The 23,996-nt window shown below is 38.0% G+C and overlaps 2 protein-coding genes across 2 annotated transcripts; both read left to right on the forward strand.

The window, feature by feature from the left end:
* The first annotated feature begins 8,504 nt into the window (after nucleotides 1-8,504).
* On the forward strand, nucleotides 8,505-9,464 carry LOC114706652 (olfactory receptor 51G1). Its single transcript, XM_028889144.1, has one exon. It carries the CDS (start codon nucleotides 8,505-8,507, stop codon nucleotides 9,462-9,464), a length of 960 nt encoding a protein of 319 aa, XP_028744977.1.
* Nucleotides 9,465-19,037: 9,573 nt separating this feature from the next.
* Nucleotides 19,038-20,001, forward strand: LOC114706627 (olfactory receptor 51G2). The gene has a single exon (XM_028889103.2). The coding sequence runs from the start codon at nucleotides 19,063-19,065 to the stop codon at nucleotides 19,999-20,001; it is 939 nt and encodes a 312-aa protein (XP_028744936.1). The 5' UTR covers nucleotides 19,038-19,062.
* The last annotated feature ends 3,995 nt before the right edge of the window (nucleotides 20,002-23,996 follow it).

The raw sequence follows: 23,996 nt of genomic DNA on the forward strand, positions 1-23,996 counted from the left end.
ACATGTCTGTTTCAGACAATCACCAAGAATATCCTTTCATTTTTTATTGTTTATTTACTTTAAATATCATATTTTTAAATTGTATGCTTAGCTGTGTCTGTGTGAGGATGTATGTGAGTGTGGTTCCCAAGGAGGCCAGAATGGGTCATTAATCCCTTGAATCTGGAGTTACAGGCACATATGTGCCCAGAAAGCAAGTTCTAGGAAGTGAACTTGTATCCTCTACAAAATCAGTAAACACTCTAAACCACTGGTCACCAAACTCCCACATTTAAAAAATAATATTAAAAAGATGGTTAAGTAGTTTTAATGATATGTATTTTGATAAAAGTGAGTACTAGATAAAGCAAAGATGTCAAAGAGACAAAAAATGTCTGGTGTATGGCATGGCACTTTAAGCCAAATAGACAATCTCAAAGGAATATTAAAGTGTTTGGAAAGAGAGAGATGCTTTGGATATCACTCTGTATGCTGTGAATGTGTTGCTCTGATTGGTTAATAAATAAAGTGCTGATTGGCCAGTAGCCAGGCAGGAAGTATAGGCAGAAAGGCAGAGAAGAGAGTTCTGGGAAGGGGAAGGCTGAGTCAGGAGTTGCCAGCCAGACACAGAGGAAGCAAGATGTGAAGGCAGAACTGAGAAAAGGTACCAAGCCATGTGGCTAAACACAAATAAGAATTATGGGTTAATTTAAGTGTAAGAGCTCGTCAATAGTTAGCCTGAGCTAATGGCCGAGCAGTTTTAATTAATATAAGCCTCTGTGTGTTTACTTGGATCTATGTGGCCTCAGGGCTGAGGGAGCTGGGCAGGACCAGGAAAACTTCAGCTACAGAGATAGACAGATAGATCTTTGATCCTGAGTTATTTGAGAAACAAAAAACTGTTTAATATGAAGAATTTCATGAACTAATATGTCACCCTACAAATCTCTTAATACAAATATCAAAGATATGATTCCAGAAGGGTTCCCAACCAAAGGCTATATTGAACATCTTTGTCAAGGGCCTGAGGAAGCTATTAGTATTTGTTTCTAGACTGACGAATTCCCACCTACATTGTCCCATTTTAAAAGTAGTTTCTTACCTCTTAATACTGGTTACTATAATAGAGATAAGGTGGCTTACTCATCTCTAGACCACACAGATGAGGGAAAAAAAATTCAAGGAATGAAACAAAAACCATGTGATATGCATTTATGTGTATTGAAAGAAAGATAACAGACACTGTAAAAATTAATACTTAACAAGACAGTGAGATGCTCACTTACACAACCAAGAAATAGACCATGGGATAAGATCAAGTCACTTCCCTTTCATTATTACAAAAGAGCTCCCAGCCCTTCTCAGGAAGCAGTTTGCTCTATAATAACTTGCTCTCTGCATTTCCATGTCCCTTGTAGTGTGTTCTTAAAACATGAATTTTCACTGCTTAGTCTGGTCTGGTAAATACTTCTGCCCCCACATCTTTGGTATGTCCCACTTATTCCTGGCAAAACATTTCCTCCTTACCAACCTCCAACCCCATGGTGTTGTTATTCTCTGACCATTTTCCTAGTTGGAGAAAGCCATGAGAAAAAGCCTAAAACATGTAAATTTGCTGCTAGGTAGGATAATTGGTCCTTTGCTTGGGAGAAAGGTGCCTGGATGTCTTTAACAGTATTTTTAGTGTTTTATTAGCAAATATTTATCATATCTAATAATGGGTTTCATTACAACATTTTATGATTTCACATGATGTTTTGATAATATTCACCCTCATTATCCTCTCTTGTCATCTTCCCACTCCTGAAACTCTCCTTCCTTTTCCCCAACTAGATGTTTTCTTTTCATTTTTATGCCATTTTTGTTGGTTTGTGTGTGTGTGTGTGTGTGTGTGTGTGTGTTTTCATGAGTGTGTACTTATGTGTGTGTGTGTGTATGTGTGTAACTTCATCAGTTTCATGAGAGTTCTTCACAAATGTCTCTCCTTAACCTATCAACCAATAACCACCTGTAAATCCCATGGAGGGGTAAAGCCTTGTGAGCATGTTCCCCTCTCCAGGGTAAGAAGTTGAAGGCCTCAATCTCAGACAAATATTGTGTGGGTAATCTTAGCCACTGTGAGCTCAAGAGGGCAACACTAATAGCAGGTCGAGAAGTCAGTGTTCCATACCACTGTTCCTACTTCTTTGCTCTGACATTCTTTTTGCATTTTCTCTCTGAATAAGACTGTTCCTGCTCGGAACACCTGACCAAAGGAGCCCCACAGGAATCCCCAAACAACCTAGGCTATTGCCAAGACTACAGTTTGCTCTCCACAGACACTTATGCAAATACCACTCAAAAAGAAAAACAAAACACCTCACTGTAACCAAATAAATGTACACATAATAAGCTGGAGTCTATTTTGTACTGGTCCACTACTCCTGAACATGAGGTCTGACCTGGAGTGGGTAACCTCCCCAGTGTCACTCCTTTGGATAAAACTGATTTTCCCTCTTTCAGCAGGTATAAATGGCAGTTCAGTTATTAACCTTTACCCTATCATCTAGGTTTTCATTCATTCATTCATTCATTTTTTTTCTTAAAAAATTTTAACAAGATAAAATATAAGATAAAACAAAAGCTGTAACATTGAACTTGGACAAGACAAGCCAATAGAAGGAAAGGAGCCCATGAGAAGGCACAAGAATCAGAACCCACTGGTTTGCACACAGACTTAGGAATCCCACAGAAACACTAAACTGGAAGCCACAATATAAACTCAGAGGACCTGGTATAGACCTGTGCAGGTCCTGTGCATACTGCTTCAGTCTCTGGGAATTCATATGAACTTTGCCAATGTTGATTTAGAGGGCCTTGTTTTTGGGTATCCTTCATCCCTTCTGGGTCTTACATTCTTTCCACCTCCTCTTCTGGGAGGTTCCCTGCACTCTGAGCAGAGGGATTTGATGCAGGGTTGAGTGTTCTAAGGTCTCTCATTCTCTATATAATGTCTGGCTGTGGGTCTCTATATTGATGATAGCTGAACAGGACACCAATCTATGAGTATAGCAGATTATTATTACAAATCATTAGGATTCATTTTATCACTATGTTTTCTTCTCTTTAAACTGTATTATTTGATTTTACCCTAGGTCTTCAGGCTATCATGTCTCAAATTCTTGCTCACCCAAGCAGTGTTGAACATGGGTTCCATCTCATGGAATGGGCCTTACATCAAATCAGTTATTTCTTGGTTACTCCTATAAGCTTCTGTGCCACCATTGCCTCAGCATACCTTGCAGGTAGGACATCATTATAGATAAAGGTTTCGTGGTTGGCTTGGTGTTTACATTTCTCTTTTGATAGTGTGCAGAGTACCTTCCTATACTAAATATGCTAGAACATAGTGATGAAAGAAGCAGCTAGACATCTCCATGTTCAATGAATTGTATAGGTGTTATCTTCAGAAATGAGGCCTTGCATCAGAAAGGAGGGACACAAATGTGTCTCTCAGCACATGGCCTCTGCAATGTGGGCTTCAGCCTAGAATCACTCACAATTCTGCCAGTCAGTACCAGAATAAATAAGAATGTTTGATGGGACCAAAAATACACTAACAAAAAGAGGAGAGATAGTCCATATATGAGACTCTTGCTCTCAGGAGGTTTTGCTTTCACAGTCAGTATAAAAACTTGAAATCATCCTAACATGACCCTAAACTTTGCCCAGAGACAAGATAGACATATCCCTTCAACACTGGCCTCTTCCCTTGATACTTATCCCAGCCCCTCCCTGAATGTGCTGCTAACAGCATAAGAAATATTTGGGGAATTATCATTCACAGTTGAGTCCCCTGAGAAGCTCTGGACACTTTAAAAGGACCAGACATTTCAAACAGGAACTGCTTACTGTTCTTGTAGCTAATCTGCCATTGAATTTGAATTCTGAATTGAAGAATGCCACCCACACCCTTTTCTCTCCAGCTGTTATTGCTCAGGTATGTTACAAGCAAAGTTGAATAGAGAAGTTAGGAGAAGAGGAAACTGGAACTACTAGATCATGTACTGAGCTCTCCCTCCTAGCCATGTCCCCAACCATGTTAGTCAAGAGGGTTTTGAATGGTAGATGGTGGACATGGGACAAGAAACTTAGAGGCATAATCCTACCTTAGTTACTGTGTGTGCTCTTATAAAAGTAATGTTCATTTTTATACTTAATCTCTCATCCCTTTTCTTCTCAGAATGTAGTTCTTTGATTTAAAAAACTGGAAGTGTAATCTATACCTTTCTTACTTAAACTTGTGTTATATATTTAATTACCATGGTGAATTTTCTACAACTTGGAACATTCAAGTTCAACACTAGGTTATGGTTTTCTTTGGGAGAAATTTTGAAGTTCTTTTGTGTTACAAATAGTAGATACTAACGAGGAAAGAATGAAAAGGAGTAAATTAGGGGAGATAGAAGAAGAGCAGAATAGGAGAGGAGCAGGGCAAGGGGGAGAAAGAGAGACAAGAGACTAAGAGCCAACACAGACAACCTTGCACACATCACCTACTCCTGCTTTCACCTAGCTATCTAGGTAGGATGAAAGCATGTCAATGGTTAACAGTTCCTCCACTTCAGATTCAATGAGAGGGAAGAAGGATGCTGGAAACCAGAGAGGATTGTGTTATTCAAAGGAAAATAATGAGAACTCTGTTGTGTGACCTAACTAAAGCTAGCTGGTCGATTACAAAAGCAAAAGCCAACAAATATGTACCATAATTAATGACAAAATGTTTCATTCATTTAAAAATTGGTATGTTTAAATATTAAATTTGTATCATTAAGATACAAAGAATTCAGTTCAGAGGGAGTCAGTCTGTGCTACAGACATGGATGACATCCCTTTGTAGGAGTGAATCAGAGCAATCAGCTGATCCATTGATCTGAAGTAACAGTGACCAGCACTAAGAATTATTCTTTATTTCTACTGTGTCCCATCTTCCTCATCCACTTACTCAGACCTTTATGCAGCAAGTCTGTAACTAGTTTTCTTGCTTATGCCAGAGTTGAGAGCTCCAGTGATGAAGCCAACCAATCCCCCTGGCTTAAGCCAAGATTTGCTCTCCTTTTTCGATTTCCTGATCTCCCTTTGCATAATTGAATGTAACTAATAACAAAAATAAACGATGCAAGAAAAATGTTTGGAAATTAAGAGCATAGCTAGAATAGAAAATCATGAGTGAAACTTTTCATTCATCAGTCAGGATGAACCCTCTGTGTTTAAAGATAGAGGGATAATAAAGATGACCCCTTAATGTCTCTTATTTCTCAAACTCTTAAATGAAGCAGAGGAGAGCGGATGATGACAAGCTCACTGGGAATCTGCACATCTCTCTCTGAATGATGGCAGATCTCCATTTTGCCATTTTCTCTCCCGATCAGCATCCTCATCCTCAGGATGATCTTGTACCACTGCCCACTACTGCCCAGCTTCTGGTGCTATGCTCTCCAAATCCCTTTTCGTTTGTCTGTTCCCCACTTCCTCCCTCCCCAAGCCTCCACTTCTCTCTTGCATTCATGCTATTTACCCTAGCTTTCTTTCCTTATATCAATCTCTTGTTTTTCTTTAAGAATCATAGAATCATGGTGTTATCATCAAATTAACTTTTCCATTATAGTTTATTTTAATTTACAGTATGGGTGGCAAAGCTGGAGAGAGAATTGTATGTTTTTAATGGTTTTTCTATGTCCTTCTACATTATAAAAAAGACTTTTGAAAGAACGTAAGACTATCCTTAACTTCCTAAACTTTTTCATTAAAATGTTTCTGATATCCACATCAACCTACAGATTTTCTTTTAAGGAAAAAAAACATAAAGAATGTTCACTTTTCACTTATTCTCCAAAGTCCATAAGGAATAAGTTCTTTAATTATCTCCAGTTTATGTAAACTTTCTCTGAATCACTAAAGTCCTCATATTGCAATACTTTTTAAACTGCTCTTCTTCATCTTTATGCACTTAACAATAGTAACCTGATCTTATTTATATTGTATCATTTTTCCTTGTGATTCTCTACTATGTCCCTTATTAATCTAATTTTATGTCCTATCTTCATTTTAATATTTCTAGAACTATGATCTAAGCCCCAAACTCTGCTTTCCACATTGTATTGCATAGCAATTTTTCCATACAGATGGCAGGTGCCCTATAGTACAAACTCTCACTCAAAACAAACAAACAAACACACACAAACTATATATATATTCTAGATACCCCATTAATTTCTATTCTTCTAGAAATTCCAGAACCCCTTTTGAATCTTGCATTCAATATGCCCCAAACTTAACTGCATCTCACAAATGTGCTTATTCACTATTATTTTCTGTTTTGGTTCATTTACTATTATGATATAAATTGCAAATTCCCAAATACAGACTTATCCAAGGTAGGGAATTTACTGGGTACTAAATTTAATTTTAAACTGACTGATTCTTGTAACAACTAATTTTCTGTGCAACAGCAGTATTAATACAGTAAAAAGACCATATTGACTCTAGATGTAATCTAGAGTGGTTTGGATTTTAATCTCAATTCATTCCTACTTAGTAAACTTAACCAGATCATTTGATATCTTTCTCACTGTTCCAACTTCTGCATTTGGCTCCTAAGAATAGAACTTCTGTGGTAGAACTAGTGTCATTGCTAAATGGCATGCATCTAGTATAATAACATGTAGCAAATACTATTTCAAATGTTTTATGCCTGTGATGGATAATAACTAGTCCTTCTACACTGCATGCATAGGACACATCTGAGCATTTTATGGTGTAATTGGTTCTAAAGAAAAAGCAAAATCAACCCTATTCAGATATTATAGGCAACTATGCCTAAAAGTCTTATCAATCCCAGCCGAGAGGCATAGCTCACTCTGAGCTAAGTTCTAGGCAGTAGAATCTAGGCAATAGATTTGAGACTCCCGCTGGTCATTTCTGGTGTCTTTCCTTTGTTCTTTGTGCATCAGAGTTGATGCTAACCTCTTCTGGACCATTTTTCCATCAAGGACTAGTTTAATCCATTCTGATTCTGGAGACTGGTGCCTCCCAGAACTAACTGTTTTTCTGAAGATAATTTTGGGGGACTCAGCTTCCTCTAAGGCAGTGGTTCTCAACCTTCTAATGCTGTAACCCTTTAATACAGTTCCTTGTGTTGTGATCCCCCAAACATAAAATTATTTTTGTTGCTCCTTCATAATTATAATTTTGCTACTGTTATGAATCATAATGTAAATATTTTTGGAGATAGAGGTTTGCCAAAGAGATTGTGACCCATAGGTTGAGAACCTCTTCACTAAGGAGTCATTCAATTCTAAGATTCAGATACTATAAGCCTCCTCATACAATGTTGTGGAAAACTGTCACCATGCATAATAAGCAATGACCTTCTTGAAATCACAGCATATTGTAGTTACCTGCAAGATACCTTTACAAAATCAGGCCTGTCAAAATTTCCTTGTGAAGAGAATGGGGACAAGGCCATTGGGACCTCACCTGAGATTAAGACTGAACTCTCCTGACCTAAGGTGCATGTAATTCTGTCCAATTTTATGTGGTCATGGGATGTACTAGAGAATACAGTCAATGGAACAATGGAGTTTAGGAGCCATTGGCCATGCTGTGGTGGGAATTTTCAATGTGCACCTGTTTGAGAGTCACCCACCTGAAAATAACCCTTCATTAACACATCTGCATGTGAACTCAGTAAACTGATTGGTTCACTTAGCTAAACTTGGTTGAAATCATGTCTTTGGTCCTTGCTGCCTTATTAGTGGTTAATAAACTTTTATTTATTATCTCCCTAGGAAACTAATGTAATACATCAAAAAGCTACTGTATAGGTTCAGGAAATATCCCACTCTGTTCATAAGTTCTGGGATGCCAGCCAACAACTTCTGAACACTATTTTAGATCTCCCCCTGTAGTCTAGAAAACTTGGAATGAAACAAAACACTCAGGCAAGTGAATATATTTGAAGGCATAGTGTGTCAAGCTAACCCTAGTAGACATTTCTGCATTGTACTTTTTAGTTTGAGTTCATCATGCATACAAGGTGATTGTGAATGCTTCAGTTATTAAATAAACAACATTTCTAGAGGATAAACACACCAAAACATAATATATGAGGTTGCCTCATTGAATATTAGAGAGACCAGCACTAGAAGACATGCTGCCATAAGGCTAAGTTTCATAGAATCCATAAGCTATAGCAATCCATTATGATCATCCACCCTGCTGCTGTAAAAAGGGTACTAGATGAAGTCCCCCATCTGCAGATTCTTCCTGACTCGATAGTCATTTAGATGACAGTGGATTCAATTCTCTCTAGAAAACTTGGAATGAAACAAAACACTCAGGCAAATGAATATATTTGAAGGCATAGTGTGTCGAGCTAACCCTAGTAGACATTTCTGCATTGTACTTTTTAGTTTGAGTTCTCTCAATAATTTATGTGGAATATATCTTATGCCTTAGGTTGGCGAATATAAGATTGTAAAGCCATGGTCACCATTTACAACAGCAGTCTCCAAAAAGCCACTTTCTTCCTGACAGGCTTCCAAGGTCTGGAAGAGCTCCATGGCTGGATCTCCATTCCCTTCTGTTCCATCTACTTGACAGTGATTTTAGGGAACCTTACCATTCTCCATGTCATCCGAACTGATGCCACCCTCCATGAACCCATGTACTATTTCTTGGCCATGCTGGCCCTCACAGACTTGGGCCTTTGCCTCTCCACACTGCCCACTGTGCTGGGAATCTTCTGGTTTGATGCCAGAGAGATTGGCGTCCCCGCCTGCTTTACTCAGCTGTTCTTCATCCACACCTTGTCTTTAGTGGAGTCATCAGTTCTACTGTCTATGTCCTTCGACCGCTACGTGGCCATTTGCAACCCACTGCGTTATTCTACCATCCTGACACCCAGAAGAATTGTGAAGATGGGGCTGAGCTCAGTACTGAGAAGTGCCCTCCTCATTCTCCCATTACCATTCCTCCTTAAGCGCTTCCATTATTGCCGCTCTCATGTGCTAGCCCATGCCTACTGTCTGCATCTGGAGATCATGAAACTGGCCTGCTCTAGCATCATTGTCAACCATATCTATGGACTCTTTGTTGTGGCCTGTACTGTGGGTGTGGACTCCCTGCTCATCTTCCTTTCATATACCCTTATCCTCCATGCTGTACTAGGCAAAGCCTCCCGCCAGGAACGCCTCCGTGCCCTCAACACCTGCATCTCCCATATCTGTGCAGTGCTGCTATTCTACATCCCCATGATTGGCTTATCCCTTGTGCATCGTTTTGGTGAGCATCTTCCCCGCATTGTACACCTTCTGATGTCTTATGTGTATCTGCTGGTACCACCCCTCATGAACCCTATTGTCTACAGCATCAAGACCAAGCAAATACGCCAGCGTATTGTCAAGAAGTTTGAGTTTGTAAAGTCACCTGGGTGTTTTCAGTAGAATTAGAAAAAGTTTGGCCATATAGGCCACTTTATTATAGTTCATCTATGTTGTGGGAAAATATCATGATCTCACTTATTAACAACAATAAAAAATAGTAGGTATACAATTGACAGTCTGTGTGACATTGAGGGAGTTACTTACCTCTCTGACTCTTTAGTTTTCACAATTAAAAGAACATAGAAATAAATATAATACCTTCCTTTCCCGTAGGGATGTTGCAGAGATTAAATGAGGCAATTCACAGAAATCTCCAACACAGTTCCTGGCAAATATATAATTCTCCATGTATACCAATGTTTATAATGTGAGAAAGTGCAAACTGGCACATTTCCTCTTTCAATCATCTCTTGACAATGGAATTTAATTAGCAGTTCTCTTTTAAATTTACATTTTTATGTATTTTATTGCCTTATTATCATAACAGTTTTTATTCATTTACACATATCCATACCCACACTCACAGTAATGAATTCTCATGAGGATGCCTCTTATTCATACGTGCACAGGTATATACATGGGCACAGACATGTGTACATGTGCACACACACAAACACACAAACTCTCACACACACATGTACACCAAGAGAACAGATGCCCTCAAATTTTGAAGAAAGATATCAAATTAAACCAGTATAAGACTTAATAATGGATAATCTTCAGAAGAGGTCACGGAAGCAGGGATTTATCAATCATGAACTGAGTAAGTACTCAGGGACTTGACTTCTTCCTTTACCTACTGTAGGTACAACCCAGATAAGAATAAAAGATAAAAGTATTGTTGTTCTTTGCAAAATGTTCCTATCTTCTGTATCTACTCAAATCAATGATGCATACATATGCACACAACATGCATGTGCGCACACACACACATACATGAGCACACAGATTACTGTTGTTCTTGTTTTTTTCTATGTGTGTGTGTGTGTGTTTGCTGTTGCCTGATTATTTGTATTTGGTACTTATTTTTTCTGTTGCCCAGTTTGTGTGAAACAGTTTGTCTATTATCACATTGTATATATATATAAAGCAAACTATGACATTTTATATTCTGACACAGAACAATCATCTTCTATGACTTCCCTTAGAGTCATGAGAACTAAAAGGGTTTGGTTCAACCATCTCTTTCTGTCAAGCAGTTTAACTTCAGATACAATGGAGGAAGCTATTGTAAGAGAAACAAAGTAGGAGAAAGAAGCAACTAGCAGTGCTACAAGGTTTACTACATTTACACATGATCAATTTTAGGTCTTGGCCCTTCACATATAGAGAAGGCAACAAAAAATAAAACTATGAAAGTAATCATGCTTGCATAACATACATAGGCATGCCTAGCAACAAAGGTAGAGCCTAAGCACATAAAATATATAGATTCCTATGAACATGCATCCTAATGGATTCTACCCTTCTTGTGGTCCAAGTGCCTTTTGGTCAATCATCATGTGATTACTGAAAATGCCTGATGAATCAGCTTTTCTTTGTCTATGTTGCCTGTTTCTTCAGTTCTCCTGATGCCCTAAGACCATCCAGTGATCACTTCCCACCATTTGAGACATAGTCCATGCTTATTGTTATCAGAATTCCAGAGAGAGGACTGCTATGAGTCAGGAGTTGGTGTTGTCCCTCCCTGATCTAAAGTAATACCTGTCTTGCACGCAAACACCCATTCCTCTGCCAACACCAATTTCTCATGAGCTTAGCAAGCTCTCACCCAACTGTCAACTCCAGTAAAGGCCTTGCAATGTCACTGTATGTTTGCTGTGTTTGCCACTCTTATTCCCGCCTCCTTCATTCTTACACAGAGCGACCTGCAGGACAGACTCTAGTAGCTGCTTTCTTATGAATGTGTCTTCTGCCTTAACCTTGATTACTCTTTTTCTTCTTCTTAATAATTCTGGAGACGGAACTCAGGCCTATGTGCATAGTATGCACAACCTCTGGCACTGATCTTCATAGATTCTACATTGCTCTTGAAGTACTAGGGACTCTTACTCCTCAAATTAATTAATTTATTATTATTTTCACCATAACTTGTTTTGAATGGCTCTGATTTTTCAATTTCAGTACAAATTATTAACATTAATATTACCTAAAATATGCTTGTAATTTTAAAATAGTCATAATGTTCATCTAATAAAATGTCAAAAACAATCATTTTATTGTAATTTTCTCAAATTATTTTTATTTGGTAACATCTACAACAATGAAAGGGATTATTTCCTCTCCAATTATCATATAAGTCTTTTAGAGACAAGAAACAGTAACATTAACTATTATAATCAATATTACATATATCTAATAAAAGATAGCCTAGAACCACATCCAAATCTACCTTACTTAAAAAGCTGCACTTCTTAAAGCTGGGCACTTTAAGCTTAGTGAACTCTAGTTTTTCCACATTGTTATTCTATTTTTCTTTACAAAAACTTCATGGAGTCTTAAAGCTGATGGGATAAACTTGTCTGTAGTATAAATCATTCTCTATGTTCTTTCTGATTAAAATTGTTAAAGGTGAATCAAAGATTAATCACAATTCTTTTTTTCTCTCTCTGTCTCTTTATCTCCCTTTCTTTTCTACCCCCTCCCTCTTCATAACGTGCCATTCAAACTTAACCAAAATATTTCTAAGACTAGTTTTATTATTCAAGGGGTCAGGTTTAGAGATCTTAAAGAAGAATTATCACAGGAAGTAGAGAATAAAATGTATTATTTTATTGTACACAAAACATTTTTGCTATAAAATGTGTTGAATTTTATGAATAAAATATATTCATAAAAGGGTGGCAGGATTGAGGATATATAAGTGCTGTAGTTTAGATCATTTCTAACTTGTAAGAACTGACACTGTACTGGGAGAAAAAGGAGTCAATAAAGTAGGACTAACATCTGATAAGTGATATACTTATAGGAAGTGATTTTAACACTTAAAGAGAAGGCAAGACTGCATCTGCACAGGGTAAAATATGTAAGGACCATTGTTTGAAGATGACCCATGCAAACCCAGAAGAGAACATCAGAATTGTATTCTGGATTTTGATACCTTTCAACTGTGGGAAAAACAAACTGCTGCTATAAAGCTCCCTAATCTAAAGTATTTAGTTATGTCATCCTTTAATTAATATAGCTGGTTCTTGGGTTTGGAAACAACTCCAAACTAAATGTGAAGCTACTAATTTTTTATAAAGATAATTTCATTATTATTTTATAATAAAAGTTGTAAATCAGAATTGGAATAAATCACAAATACAAACATACACAAAAACACCCAAGTCTTTGTAATGTTCTTTAATATTAAATTTTCTGATGCACTGTGGTGAGGCTAAGACATTTGAATGATCACAAGCATGACAGTCCATTTTAGCTCAGTCTGGATTACGTGGAGGACTGCAATTTGAATAAACACTGTTTCACAACACCCTCCTGCAGATAGTGTGCTTAACCAAAAGTATAGTGGATTGTGGCCACAGAGGAACCATTTACATCCCCCAAAAAATCAGCTAAATCACCAGATAGGAATAAACTGCAACAGGGCTGGAGACTCGGAAAAATTTCTTCATATTCACAATTTGTTTAGTAATTCCTAAACACTGAAAGGGTATTTACTTCTCTGTCTATAATGGCTTCTTCATCATCTTTTCCAGAGTCCGAAAATAAAGGATTACTTCTTTATATCCCTGTATCATCATCTAAAAATAATGGTTTCATTTGCTTAGATTTGATACCCAAGAGTGGATCCAGGCCCTCATAAAAGTTAAACATGAATTCTATGACTGAGATACCACCTCCAACTTCTTTTCAGTTTTGAGATAATCATCTTACTGCACAATAACTCACCAGAACTCATGTCTACTCCCACACAATAGTTTGATCTCACTAGCTAACCTTTCCCCATCTAATTCAACTTAACACTTATCAGCCTCTGGAGATTACTATGGTCTCATCACTGCCAAGACCAAGTTTTCAGATTCTGTGTAGGAGTTCTGTCAGGTGGTATTGGTCTCTCTGGGCCACCATCACTAAAAGAAGTGATTGTATTTATTTATATATTTTGAAAATTTCATATATGAGTACTATATTTACATCATTTCTATCCCTTGCTCTCCTACCTCCAACTCCTCCTATATAACCCCTCACTCCTTCTCAAATTTGTGACCTCTTTTTCTGACTGTATTATTAGTTTTATTATATTATATATTGTGTTATTTTGTTATTTTACTACATACACATACCCTACTAAGTCAATTCAGTGTTATCCATATGTACATGTGTTTAGGGCTGAACACTTATAGTTGGATAATTTATCAGGTTGATCATACATGGAGAAAACTTTCTCCCTCCCCCAGAAGCAATTTATTTCCTCCAGCAGTTCTCCTTCTCAGGGTGGGACTTTGTGGACTTTCCCCATGCACATTGGCATGTCAATTCATGTGGTCAGTAGTCAGCTCTTTTTTAGGCCACCATATCATTGATGTTTCATGGGTTCCACATCCCTGACAGGTCTAGAAGACACAATCTAGCAAAAAAGTATCCTTTTACTTTTAAAATCATTCTATCCTTGTCTTCTACAATGTGTCTGAGCCTTAGGTGTAGGGGTCATGTTTCAGTGTGCCTAGACACTTCATAGATCTCTAGTCACCTCCAACTGCTTCAAAAGAAGCTCCTTTGATGAGAGGTGAGGGCCACATTTATATATGTATGTATGTATGTATGTATGTATGTATGTATGTATGTATAAGGATATATATTTAGAATACAGTTAGAAGCTGTATTTATTTAGGCAAACAGCAGTAGCAGGTTCTCCTCTAGGGTCTATGATCTCTCCAGGCATGGATTGTTGGCTAGCTTTACAGTACCAGGCATGAGTACTACAGTACTGATCAGACCCTTATTCCAATTAGACCATTATTGGTTGGTCCCAGGATATGATAATCACTAGTGCACCATTCTGAGTATCTTCTGGGAGTGGTTATTGTTGTGCTTTATAGGCTTTACCACTAAACAAGACTATTGATTACTTTCTTCCTTTGACAACTTATATAGTGTCTTCTCATGCATGAGAGCGACCCTCAAGGAAGTCTTCCAGTTCAATGCAAGCTCAATTCCTCCAAGTCCTATGTTCAACGTTGGTGGTGTCTTCAGCAATAGGGACTTACTTTCACATTCTAGGAGGCAATATTGTTTTGGGTTCCTTGCACCCCTCTGACTAACTACTAAAGGGAGGTTTTCCTTTTCTGGCACTGGGTATTGTTAGTTTATGGCTCTTGGGTGGAGTATTATCACCCTGTGTGGAATAACTTCAATTTTATATACTTAATATAATTTTTTTTTGGGGGGGGGTTCGAGACAGGGTTTCTCTGTGTAGCTTTGCACCTTTCCTGGAACTCACTTGGTAGCCCAGGCTGGCCTCGAACTCACAGAGATCCACCTGCCTCTGCCTCCCGAGTGCTGGGATTAAAGGCGTGCACCACCACCACCACCACCCAGCAATATAATTTTAAATAAACTTATAAAATAGTTTCTTCCTTTTCAAATATCCTTAATGTTACTTATCTCTGCTGCCTCACTCTCCTTCTGTGTTACTCTGTACCATCTTCAGTTAAGTCCCTCTCCTATTTCCCCCTCCCCCTTTATAGCAAATCTTTCATTTACAAATATTATATGTACTTATCTGTTCTTAGCATTCATGTTGCCATTTTTAATGTATTCAAATGGTAGTGTGCCCTATAATACTGTATATAATAAAATATTACCAACAGCACCTACTCTGCTTTGTTGGAGTTGTGGAGAATGTGTAAAACTTTCTCCATATCCTTCAGGTTGGGTCCAAGTGCCTGGCACACACTGAGATGCTCATCTCACAAGAGCTCACTACTCTCTTTTCTTTCCCTTTCAAAGTCTGAGCTAATGAGGCCCAAGAGCCCAGTCTCAGTAGGGAGATGATTAAAAGCAATTGGAAATGTCTCATTGGCACCTCAGTTACTTAAAATCAGTGATTTCTATATTCATCCTCCAGTCTCTCTCTAAGCTCATGGCCTCTAGCTTCAGCTTCCTTCTTCCTTGTCTGAGGTCTGCAGCCTCTGGATTGAACCTTGGTGTATAATGAGTCAGTTCAGTAGACCAGTGTTTCATGTTCAGTTGTAGCACTAAGAAACCCTGGAAGACTCACCCTGGCTTTGGAGAGGCAGAAAAGGGGCCTTGACTTTGACCACAAAACACTGACAAGGATGTCTCCTGAAGATGACAGTTGCTGCATCAGGTCTTCCTGACTGTGTGGAATCCCAGGTCTGATCTCAGAGCTAGCTCAAAGAGCAAATTACAGCTTCCTCATAACCGTCCACTTCCCCGGTGTCCTGCCCAGGAAGTTGCCTTCTATATGGAAATAGTAGAAATACTGATGAGAAGTGGACAGAGAGTTGAGATAGTAAAACTGGAGTGCTGAAATGAGATGGACTAGCTATTCTGAGTTCAGCATCCACCACTTCATCTGCAAACAAGCTTAACACACCTGAGGAAACTCTCTAAGAAAGAAAAATTCAGGTGTCTAGGAAACTGACTTCCTGAAAGAAAATCTTTTCTGTGAGATGTAATGATTACTCCCTGAGCCACCACAGAATTAGCAAAAATAGATACCATCAAAGCTGCTAAATTTCATTCAGAAAGAGATCTCCAAGCAGAAAAACTATAGAAAAGATCATGGCTTAAATCTATCCCCACTCCAACCTTACTTATAACAACTGTTTTAGTAATAACGAAGAACAATAAAGCTTCCCTCAGATGGAAAAAGTACACTCTGACAGTTGTTCCATTGGCTCTTAATAATTACCGTACTAAGGTCTCAATCCTTGCCAAACCCCAAACCAGATAAAAGATGTTCATTCTAAAGTTAATGTATCTTGGCTTCATTTTCTGGGTTTTATTTTATCTCTATTTCCCCTACTCCAACCTATCCTTATTATGTTTGCTGATTTCTATTCAGTGCTACCCACTCACAATGAAAAGGACAATTTCTAATTCCAAAGTGTATCTGACTTGAGCTTTTAACAAATAGAAGGTAAGAATGAAAAACCTGGTATATCTCTATGTTCTTTGTTATTTAGCTTCCAGACACTCCAGGCTGCTAAGTGTCTGCCTGGATATGTTCAATGGTCTATTTTTTTTCAGTTTTCACTATGAACATTTTACTTCTGAAGATTTAAGTTTGAATTAGAGCTCCATTGCTTTTCTGGGTGAATACTTGATGTAGGAGTTGATATGATCATAATACATATGTGATTTTCAAAAAAATCAATGGCTTAAAAATTCTAAATGAAGAAAACCTGTAACTAAAAAAAGAAAACCAAACAATATAGATTTTTGATGTTTAAATGGAATAGCATGAAGAAAAAAATATAATTCCTGATGAACATCTAATTTTTGCCAATAACAGTCTACAAATAATCCCATTGGAATCTTAGAAAGTTTGCATGTTAGTTTTGTTGCCTTAATCTGCAAAAGTAGAAATAGTCTTCAAGGCTTTAAGTCAATCCCTACTCCTCCTCCAACTCCAAATTTCCCTAGCCACATCCTTCTCCCAACCTCTTGATTTTTTTCATCATAGTCTATTGAGTCTTTGTATGCATAAATGTAGAGCCATCTGTTGGAGCATGGGCCACCTAACATGAGTCATTTTCCTGAAGAAAAATGACTCACCCTACCTCAACAGTCTTTACCTGACAAAGCTTTGAATATTGAATGTTTATTGTCCCTGACAGGTAAGTTTATATAGCAACTCTTCTGGGTTAAATTTGATGAATAATGTGAACTAATTATGGAGCAGAAAAGTATGGAGAACTCAGCACAGGGACCCCAAACTGATACCTCCAGCAGCAATTTCTTAAATTTATTAAGGAATCAATATTTTTAAAGGTTTATTAGGCCTTTTGTTTTATGCTAACTGTTGCTGTTTGTCACTAAATTATCATTATGTGACAGAAAGCATGGCAGCTATTCAAGAACCTACACTCAAAGAAAAAGTGTTGTTACATTTCATTTTGACTATCTCTATAGTCTCAGAAACCATTGTAACTTTCTTCAAGTTATTAATCATTAGCCAAGTAAAAATTAACTTTCAACCATGAAAGGAAAATATATTGATCACCTGTCATATTTTACAGAGGTGAATAAAGCAAAGCCCACCCTGCCTAAGCTCATATTTTATCAATATTAGGAATGGGGCATCATTGCAGTAGAAGTCAAGGAACCAACTTGCAATAGACCTGTGCTCAGTGATTGGACTCCTATGTGGTTATTTTTCAATCTATAGAAAGATAGAGCCTACCAGCATCATTGGATTTTATTCTATAGACTTTCAAATACTCAGTGTGTAAGAGGGACTGAAGTCACATCCTAACACTTAGGTCCACATCACTCAAATTCCTGGACCTCTAGTGAATCTGCTTCTGACTGAGTGAAGGACTTTGGTTTCACACTGTAGAAATCAGGCACAGTCTGGCAAACCACTGCAACACACCCTCCAGGTCTATCTAGAGTCCTGTGAATTGGGCATGATTTATGAGCTAGAACTGATGAGACTTCCATATCTGCAAAATTAGAGAGCAGAAGTAAGTGAAGGACTTAAGTATCATAACCTTTGTACAATGGTTAAAATTGCAACAGAAAGAGACAGGAAAGTAAGAAAATCAAAGTACAGGAAAGGAAACACAGTAGCATAAATAAAGGAAACAGAAGATGAAAGAAAAGAAGCAGGAACCTTAGTAAAGATCTGATAGAAAAGGTATGTGAAGAGTTTGACTAATGATACATTCATAAGATGTAGGCTCAACAGAGTTGTGAAGAAGAAAACATCACTTATTCTAGAAGAGCAAACAGAGAAATTCCTAGAAGCCAAGGAGATGAGCTGCTGCAAAAGACCCTCCCCCCAAAAAGCAATGGTCATCATGGTGAAATGCTACAAAGCATAATAAAAATCCCAAAGGCATAGTGCCACAGTCCTGAAGGGCCAGATACTCAAGAGATTGAGGCAGGAGGATTGCTTCAACTCAAGAACCAAACTAGTCTGGGAACATAGCAATATCATAATTCAAAAATTAAAGATACATGGGTTAAAAGAGCTGGTCTGGAAGCCAGAGCAAAAAGAAAGGGGAGAGGAGTTTCATTAACACAAAAACTTCTCTACTTCATCTCTCAGAAGTTGCACAGGTTAGTAAGTCTCTTTACTATTGTGTCTTTGTTACTCATTGAAACTGTGACTGAAAATATTTTCTTTAAAAAGGTATTGATAAACCAGCAAGAGGCTTCAGGCTTGTAATTTCAATACTGGGGAGAACGGGCAGGAAGATGGAGAGTGTAAGGTCATCATCAGCTACATAGCAAGTTTGAGGCCAGCCTGGTACACGGGAGTCTCTGCCTTAATAAAAAGAGGAAACCAGAAAAAGATAGAAATAATCTCTTGAGGAAACTATACAGTTGTAGGATTATATAGTTCTAATCTTTTTGGTTTTGAATTTCAATTTTGCCAGTTTCAATCCATCACTGACATTTCTCCAATTTATTTCAGGATTTTGGACAGAATCCAGCTCATTCATTCTCTCCATTTACAATGACACCAGGGCCCCTAGGAAATGGCAGCATGTCCTCTACCTTCTTGCTGAGTGGCATCCCTGGGCTGGAGCACATGCACATCTGGATCTCCCTCCCACTGTGCCTCATGTATCTGGTTTCCATCCTGGGCAACTGCACAATTCTTTTTATCATTAAGACAGAGCCCTCCCTCCATGAGCCTATGTACCTCTTCCTGTCCATGCTGGCTCTGACTGACCTGGGTCTGTCTCTTTGCACCCTCCCTACAGTGCTGGGAATCTTTTGGGTAGGGGCACGAGACATTGGTCATGATGCTTGCTTTACCCAGCTCTTTTTCATCCACTGTTTGTCCTTCTTGGAATCCTCTGTGCTGCTCTCTATGGCCTTTGATCGTTTTGTGGCCATCTGTCGTCCTTTGCACTATGCTTCCATTCTCACTCACACGGTGATTGGCAAAATAGGCCTGGCCTCTTTGGGCCGTAGTGTTGCACTCATTTTCCCATTGCCCTTTATGCTCAAACGATTTCCTTATTGTGGCTCCCTAGTCCTCTCACATTCCTATTGTCTCCACCAAGAAGTGATGAAATTGGCCTGTGCAGACATCAAGGCCAACAGCATCTATGGCATGTTTGTCATTGTTTCCACAGTGGGGGTGGACTCCCTGCTCATCCTTTTCTCCTATGCACTCATCTTGCGCACTGTGTTGTCCATTGCCTCCCGGGCTGAGAGACTCAAAGCTCTCAACACATGTGTTTCACACATCTGTGCTGTGCTTTTGTTCTATACTCCTATGATTGGCTTGTCAGTAATCCACCGTTTTGGGAAGCAGGCACCCCATCTGGTGCAAGTGGTCATGGGCTTTGTGTACCTTCTTTTTCCTCCTGTGATGAACCCCATTGTCTACAGTGTCAAGACCAAACAGATCCGAGATAGGGTAACTCATGCCTTTTGTAACTAGATCAGTTCATAAATTTGCTATTTCTGCCAATGCTTGAAATAGAGAAGATAAGTATCAGTTTACTCAACAAATATAGAAGGTTGAATAAATCACATCTCTCACATAATTATCTCTTTACAGGTGGATATTGATGGATATAATACATAATGGTATGGTAAATTATACTGCCCCAATATATCAGCAGAAATATAGCTCAAGAAATGAAATTTCTTAACATTAAGAGATGAAATCTACTCTTCTACATCCCTAATCATTGATTTCTAACTTAAATTGTAAATGTTCTGCTTACAGCCTTCTTGTGGAACCCAGATACCACACCTAGAGGACTAAATCCCATGGGGAGATCACATGTAGATGGTCCATCCAATAGACAAAGCTCATATCAGAGCATTAGTTAAGTTAGTGTCAACATCAGTGAGTAAAAATAATTCAGATTATCCGAGCCCTTATCTATCTAGCCTTTCCAGTGGGCAACCAGTGAAGGAATCAATTCTACTGTGAGCCCAATTCTAATACATGTTAGTAAACAAAATAATTTTTTAAGACACAAATTTGGGATCAGTTTTTAATTTTGTTGCTCAAAGAAAATGTGATTAGAATGATAGCAGAAAAGAGACATGATCTTCAATCAGATGACATTTCAGGAAAGAAAGGATAAAGAAATCTTTCTTTGGAGTGACATAGTAATCAGTCTTAGAAGACTTATGAGAGTTGGGCCATTAAAGACTGTAGAGGGAGGGGCTTATATCTCCCAAGCAGTTGGAACAGCATGTGTCCAAAGCTGAGTAGAAGTAAACAAGAAACAGTATACCCAGGGAATTAACTTGATTGATTTTTATTTTTAATTTATATTTATTATCTATGCCTGAGAATGAGTGAGAGGGTAAATGTGCACACACAGTCATTCCTATGCATACAAAGGACATCAGGTCCTTCAAAACTGAAGTTTAGGATATTTATGGGATGTCCATCTTGTTACTTGGATGTTGAGATCCAAATTTAAGTTCTCATAATTGAGTAGCAAGTGCTGTTGACACTGAGCCATTTCTCCAGGTCCAAGGTAATTTTTGTTGTTTTTGTTGCTGCTGTTGCTGTTCCCTTGTATGTCTGGGGAGACTAAGGAAAGGGAGATAAGTGGAAAGAGATCAATCATAGATAACATCATACAGGTCATAAATACATGCTTTAATCAAAAGTGTTCTTTATACCCTCTCATATGTGTATCAGGATTATACCGACACATTGCTAGAGATTAAAAGTTATTTTCTGAGAAATACATGTTATTGGAACATTTTGATTGGAGATATTTATGGAGAAAATGGGCCCGAATAAGATGCTAGTGAGGGGATTTTAGAACACTGAGAAGGAAGCATGGGGATGCCATAATCCTGCATAGTAGTGCACAATATAGACTTCAAATAAAAACTGGCTAAACACAAAATCCCCTGTCAGAAGCTTATGTGGAACCACATCTCACTCAAGATTGGTCCTTTTCAAGGGCAATAGCACCTAACTTTTCTCTCGTACTTGTCACCCCCCACAATACACACACACACACACACACACACACACACACACACACACACACACACACCATTCACCACCAGAGCCTCATCTTTTGATGAGAAAATCACTTCTACAATGATGTCTATGGATGTACTTTAAGTATCATTATTTGTGAAGCTTAAGAACATCAATGTATAGAAAATAGTATAAGATGGAACATTATAAGTGGTTTATAACATATGTGTTGTAGTGGGTAGCCATTCCAACTTGGTTCTGGAAGTTCCAACCCCATTGAGACTCTGGCAACTGTCACGCCTACGAGGCGGGCGAGGGGGCGCCTGGGACCGAGAGCTGATGGCAGCGCTCGCTCTGCGCTCTCTTGAGCCGGGCGCTGACCAGTGCAGATGACTGTGTAGAGCTCCGAGAACACCGTTGGACTGCATACACCCCCAGACCTGCGACTACCATTACTTAATTTGTGAGTTTCGCCATTAAATAAATATCCTTTTAACTATGTGGAGTGGCCAAAATAATTTCTCCAATATGTGTCAAGAAACACACAAACTTCACAGAAATATGAAGCCACTGAAATTTCTGAGGTTTGCCTGTAATTCTACAAATGAACTCTGTGAGCATGAAGTGGACTCGTGATTACAGTACCATGAGTGCAGTGAGCCACATCCTCTGATATATTTTAATGAATTAAAGAGTTACACTGATAACTTGCTGTCATGTTTAGAAGGCTCTAGTTTATGTGTAACTTGGGCAAATTGCAGTAGCTTGTTTGACAAAATCGTATTATGCTGGTTCGAGTTCAATTTTCTGTTAAAACAACATAGATAACAATTTCCATCTTGCAAAGCTGTCTACATCATTTACATGACAATTTATAAGAGTAGATCTTAAGTGTTCTCTACAAAAACAAACAAGATAATGCATGTTAGCTTAATTTATCTATTTCATGATGTATTCATTATTTAAAATAATATAAATATACTAAATATATATTTTTTTGTTTTCTTTAGAAAAATAAGAGAAAAAAGGATCAGGGCACACTGAAGTGGCTAAGTTTACAACTTAAAGAAAAGAAAGTTTCAAAGGAAATTCTTAACAGAGTTTTTTTTTTTTTTTACTTACAACAAACTTCAGTTTATTTTATTTATTAAGCCAACAAAAGCCATGGAAGCATAAAGTCAAACATAACATAGAAAAGGTATAATAAACAAGTAAGACAGGCCAGAAATGGCCCTGAAAAAAGGGCCAGAACTGAATTTCCAGAGCAGCATTTATAAATGAGCAGATCTGGCACATTTCATTTTTAAGAATGATCTCTAGCTTAAGTCTTGTACATCATGTTGATATGATCCAGGTAAAATGGAAGAGAAGTTGTATTCTAAATAAAGCAAGAATTCCTTTAAAAGGCCAAAATGCAACAAATGGCGCTATTATAATTTTTGCTAAGAACTACTCAAGGCTGGACTTCTAACTCAGTATCAGTCCTCCCTTAGTTTGTGTGAGGCCCCAGGCGATTCTTAATACTACAGAAAGACAAAATAAGAAAAAGTCCTACTCATGGTGTTGATAGATTGAGAGGAGGAGACACCTTAGGGTACAGCCAGAAACTCATGGGGATCAGCACTTGAAGCAGTATAGATGTGGTAACTCATTTAGTATATATTGTGTGGCTACTCACACCAGTTTCTGTGAATTTAGGAATAGAGCAGTTGACAAAACAGGCAAAACTCTGCCCTTGAGAGCTTCTGGTAGGGTTAAAGAGCCAATAAACATGAAAATGAATAAAAAGCATAATACGGTAGAGATAGAAAATCTTATATGGAAAAGAAAGGTAAGATAGGCTCTGGAAGGTTGCAGTCTTACAAGGGTCAAGGAAATCTTCACTAAGAAGGAAATATTTCAATAATATGTGACATAAGGCTATTGCTGGAGGAGAGAGGGTTCCAAATGGATAGAAGAGTATGTGAAAAATCTAAAATTAGAATGGGTTTATGTCAATAATACTACTGCATCTAGACAGTTAGAAGGGCAAGCATAGCAAGAAAGGAAGAGAGGTAGTTCCTATATAATGTAAGTAAGTCATTGATACATTTTGAATTTCAATCAAAATAAGATGGAAAGTCACTGGAAAATTGCTGTTAAGGATATGACATATAAAGAATTGCCTATAGGAGGAAAGAGGGTATAAAAAGCTGGGAGGTTATTGTAATAATCCAGGAAATAGAGGGTTCTGGTTAGAAACAAAGGGTGATAAAACAGTAGAGGTAAATGGTTATATCTTCCAAGTAAATGTGACGGAACTTAGTTGAAGAATTGACATTAAGGAGTTTACACATCATTGTAGAGGAATATTGTTATTTATCAAGCCATGTACAAGGATCTTTGTGGCTCTAAGAAGAAAAACTGAAAGTGAAGGAAGCAGAAAAGATAGAAGGAATGGAGAATACCCTAACTAGTTACATTATTCTTTTAAT

The sequence above is a fragment of the Peromyscus leucopus genome, chromosome 1 (genome assembly GCF_004664715.2).
Source record: "Peromyscus leucopus breed LL Stock chromosome 1, UCI_PerLeu_2.1, whole genome shotgun sequence".
In the NCBI taxonomy this organism is placed as follows: domain Eukaryota; kingdom Metazoa; phylum Chordata; class Mammalia; order Rodentia; family Cricetidae; genus Peromyscus; species Peromyscus leucopus.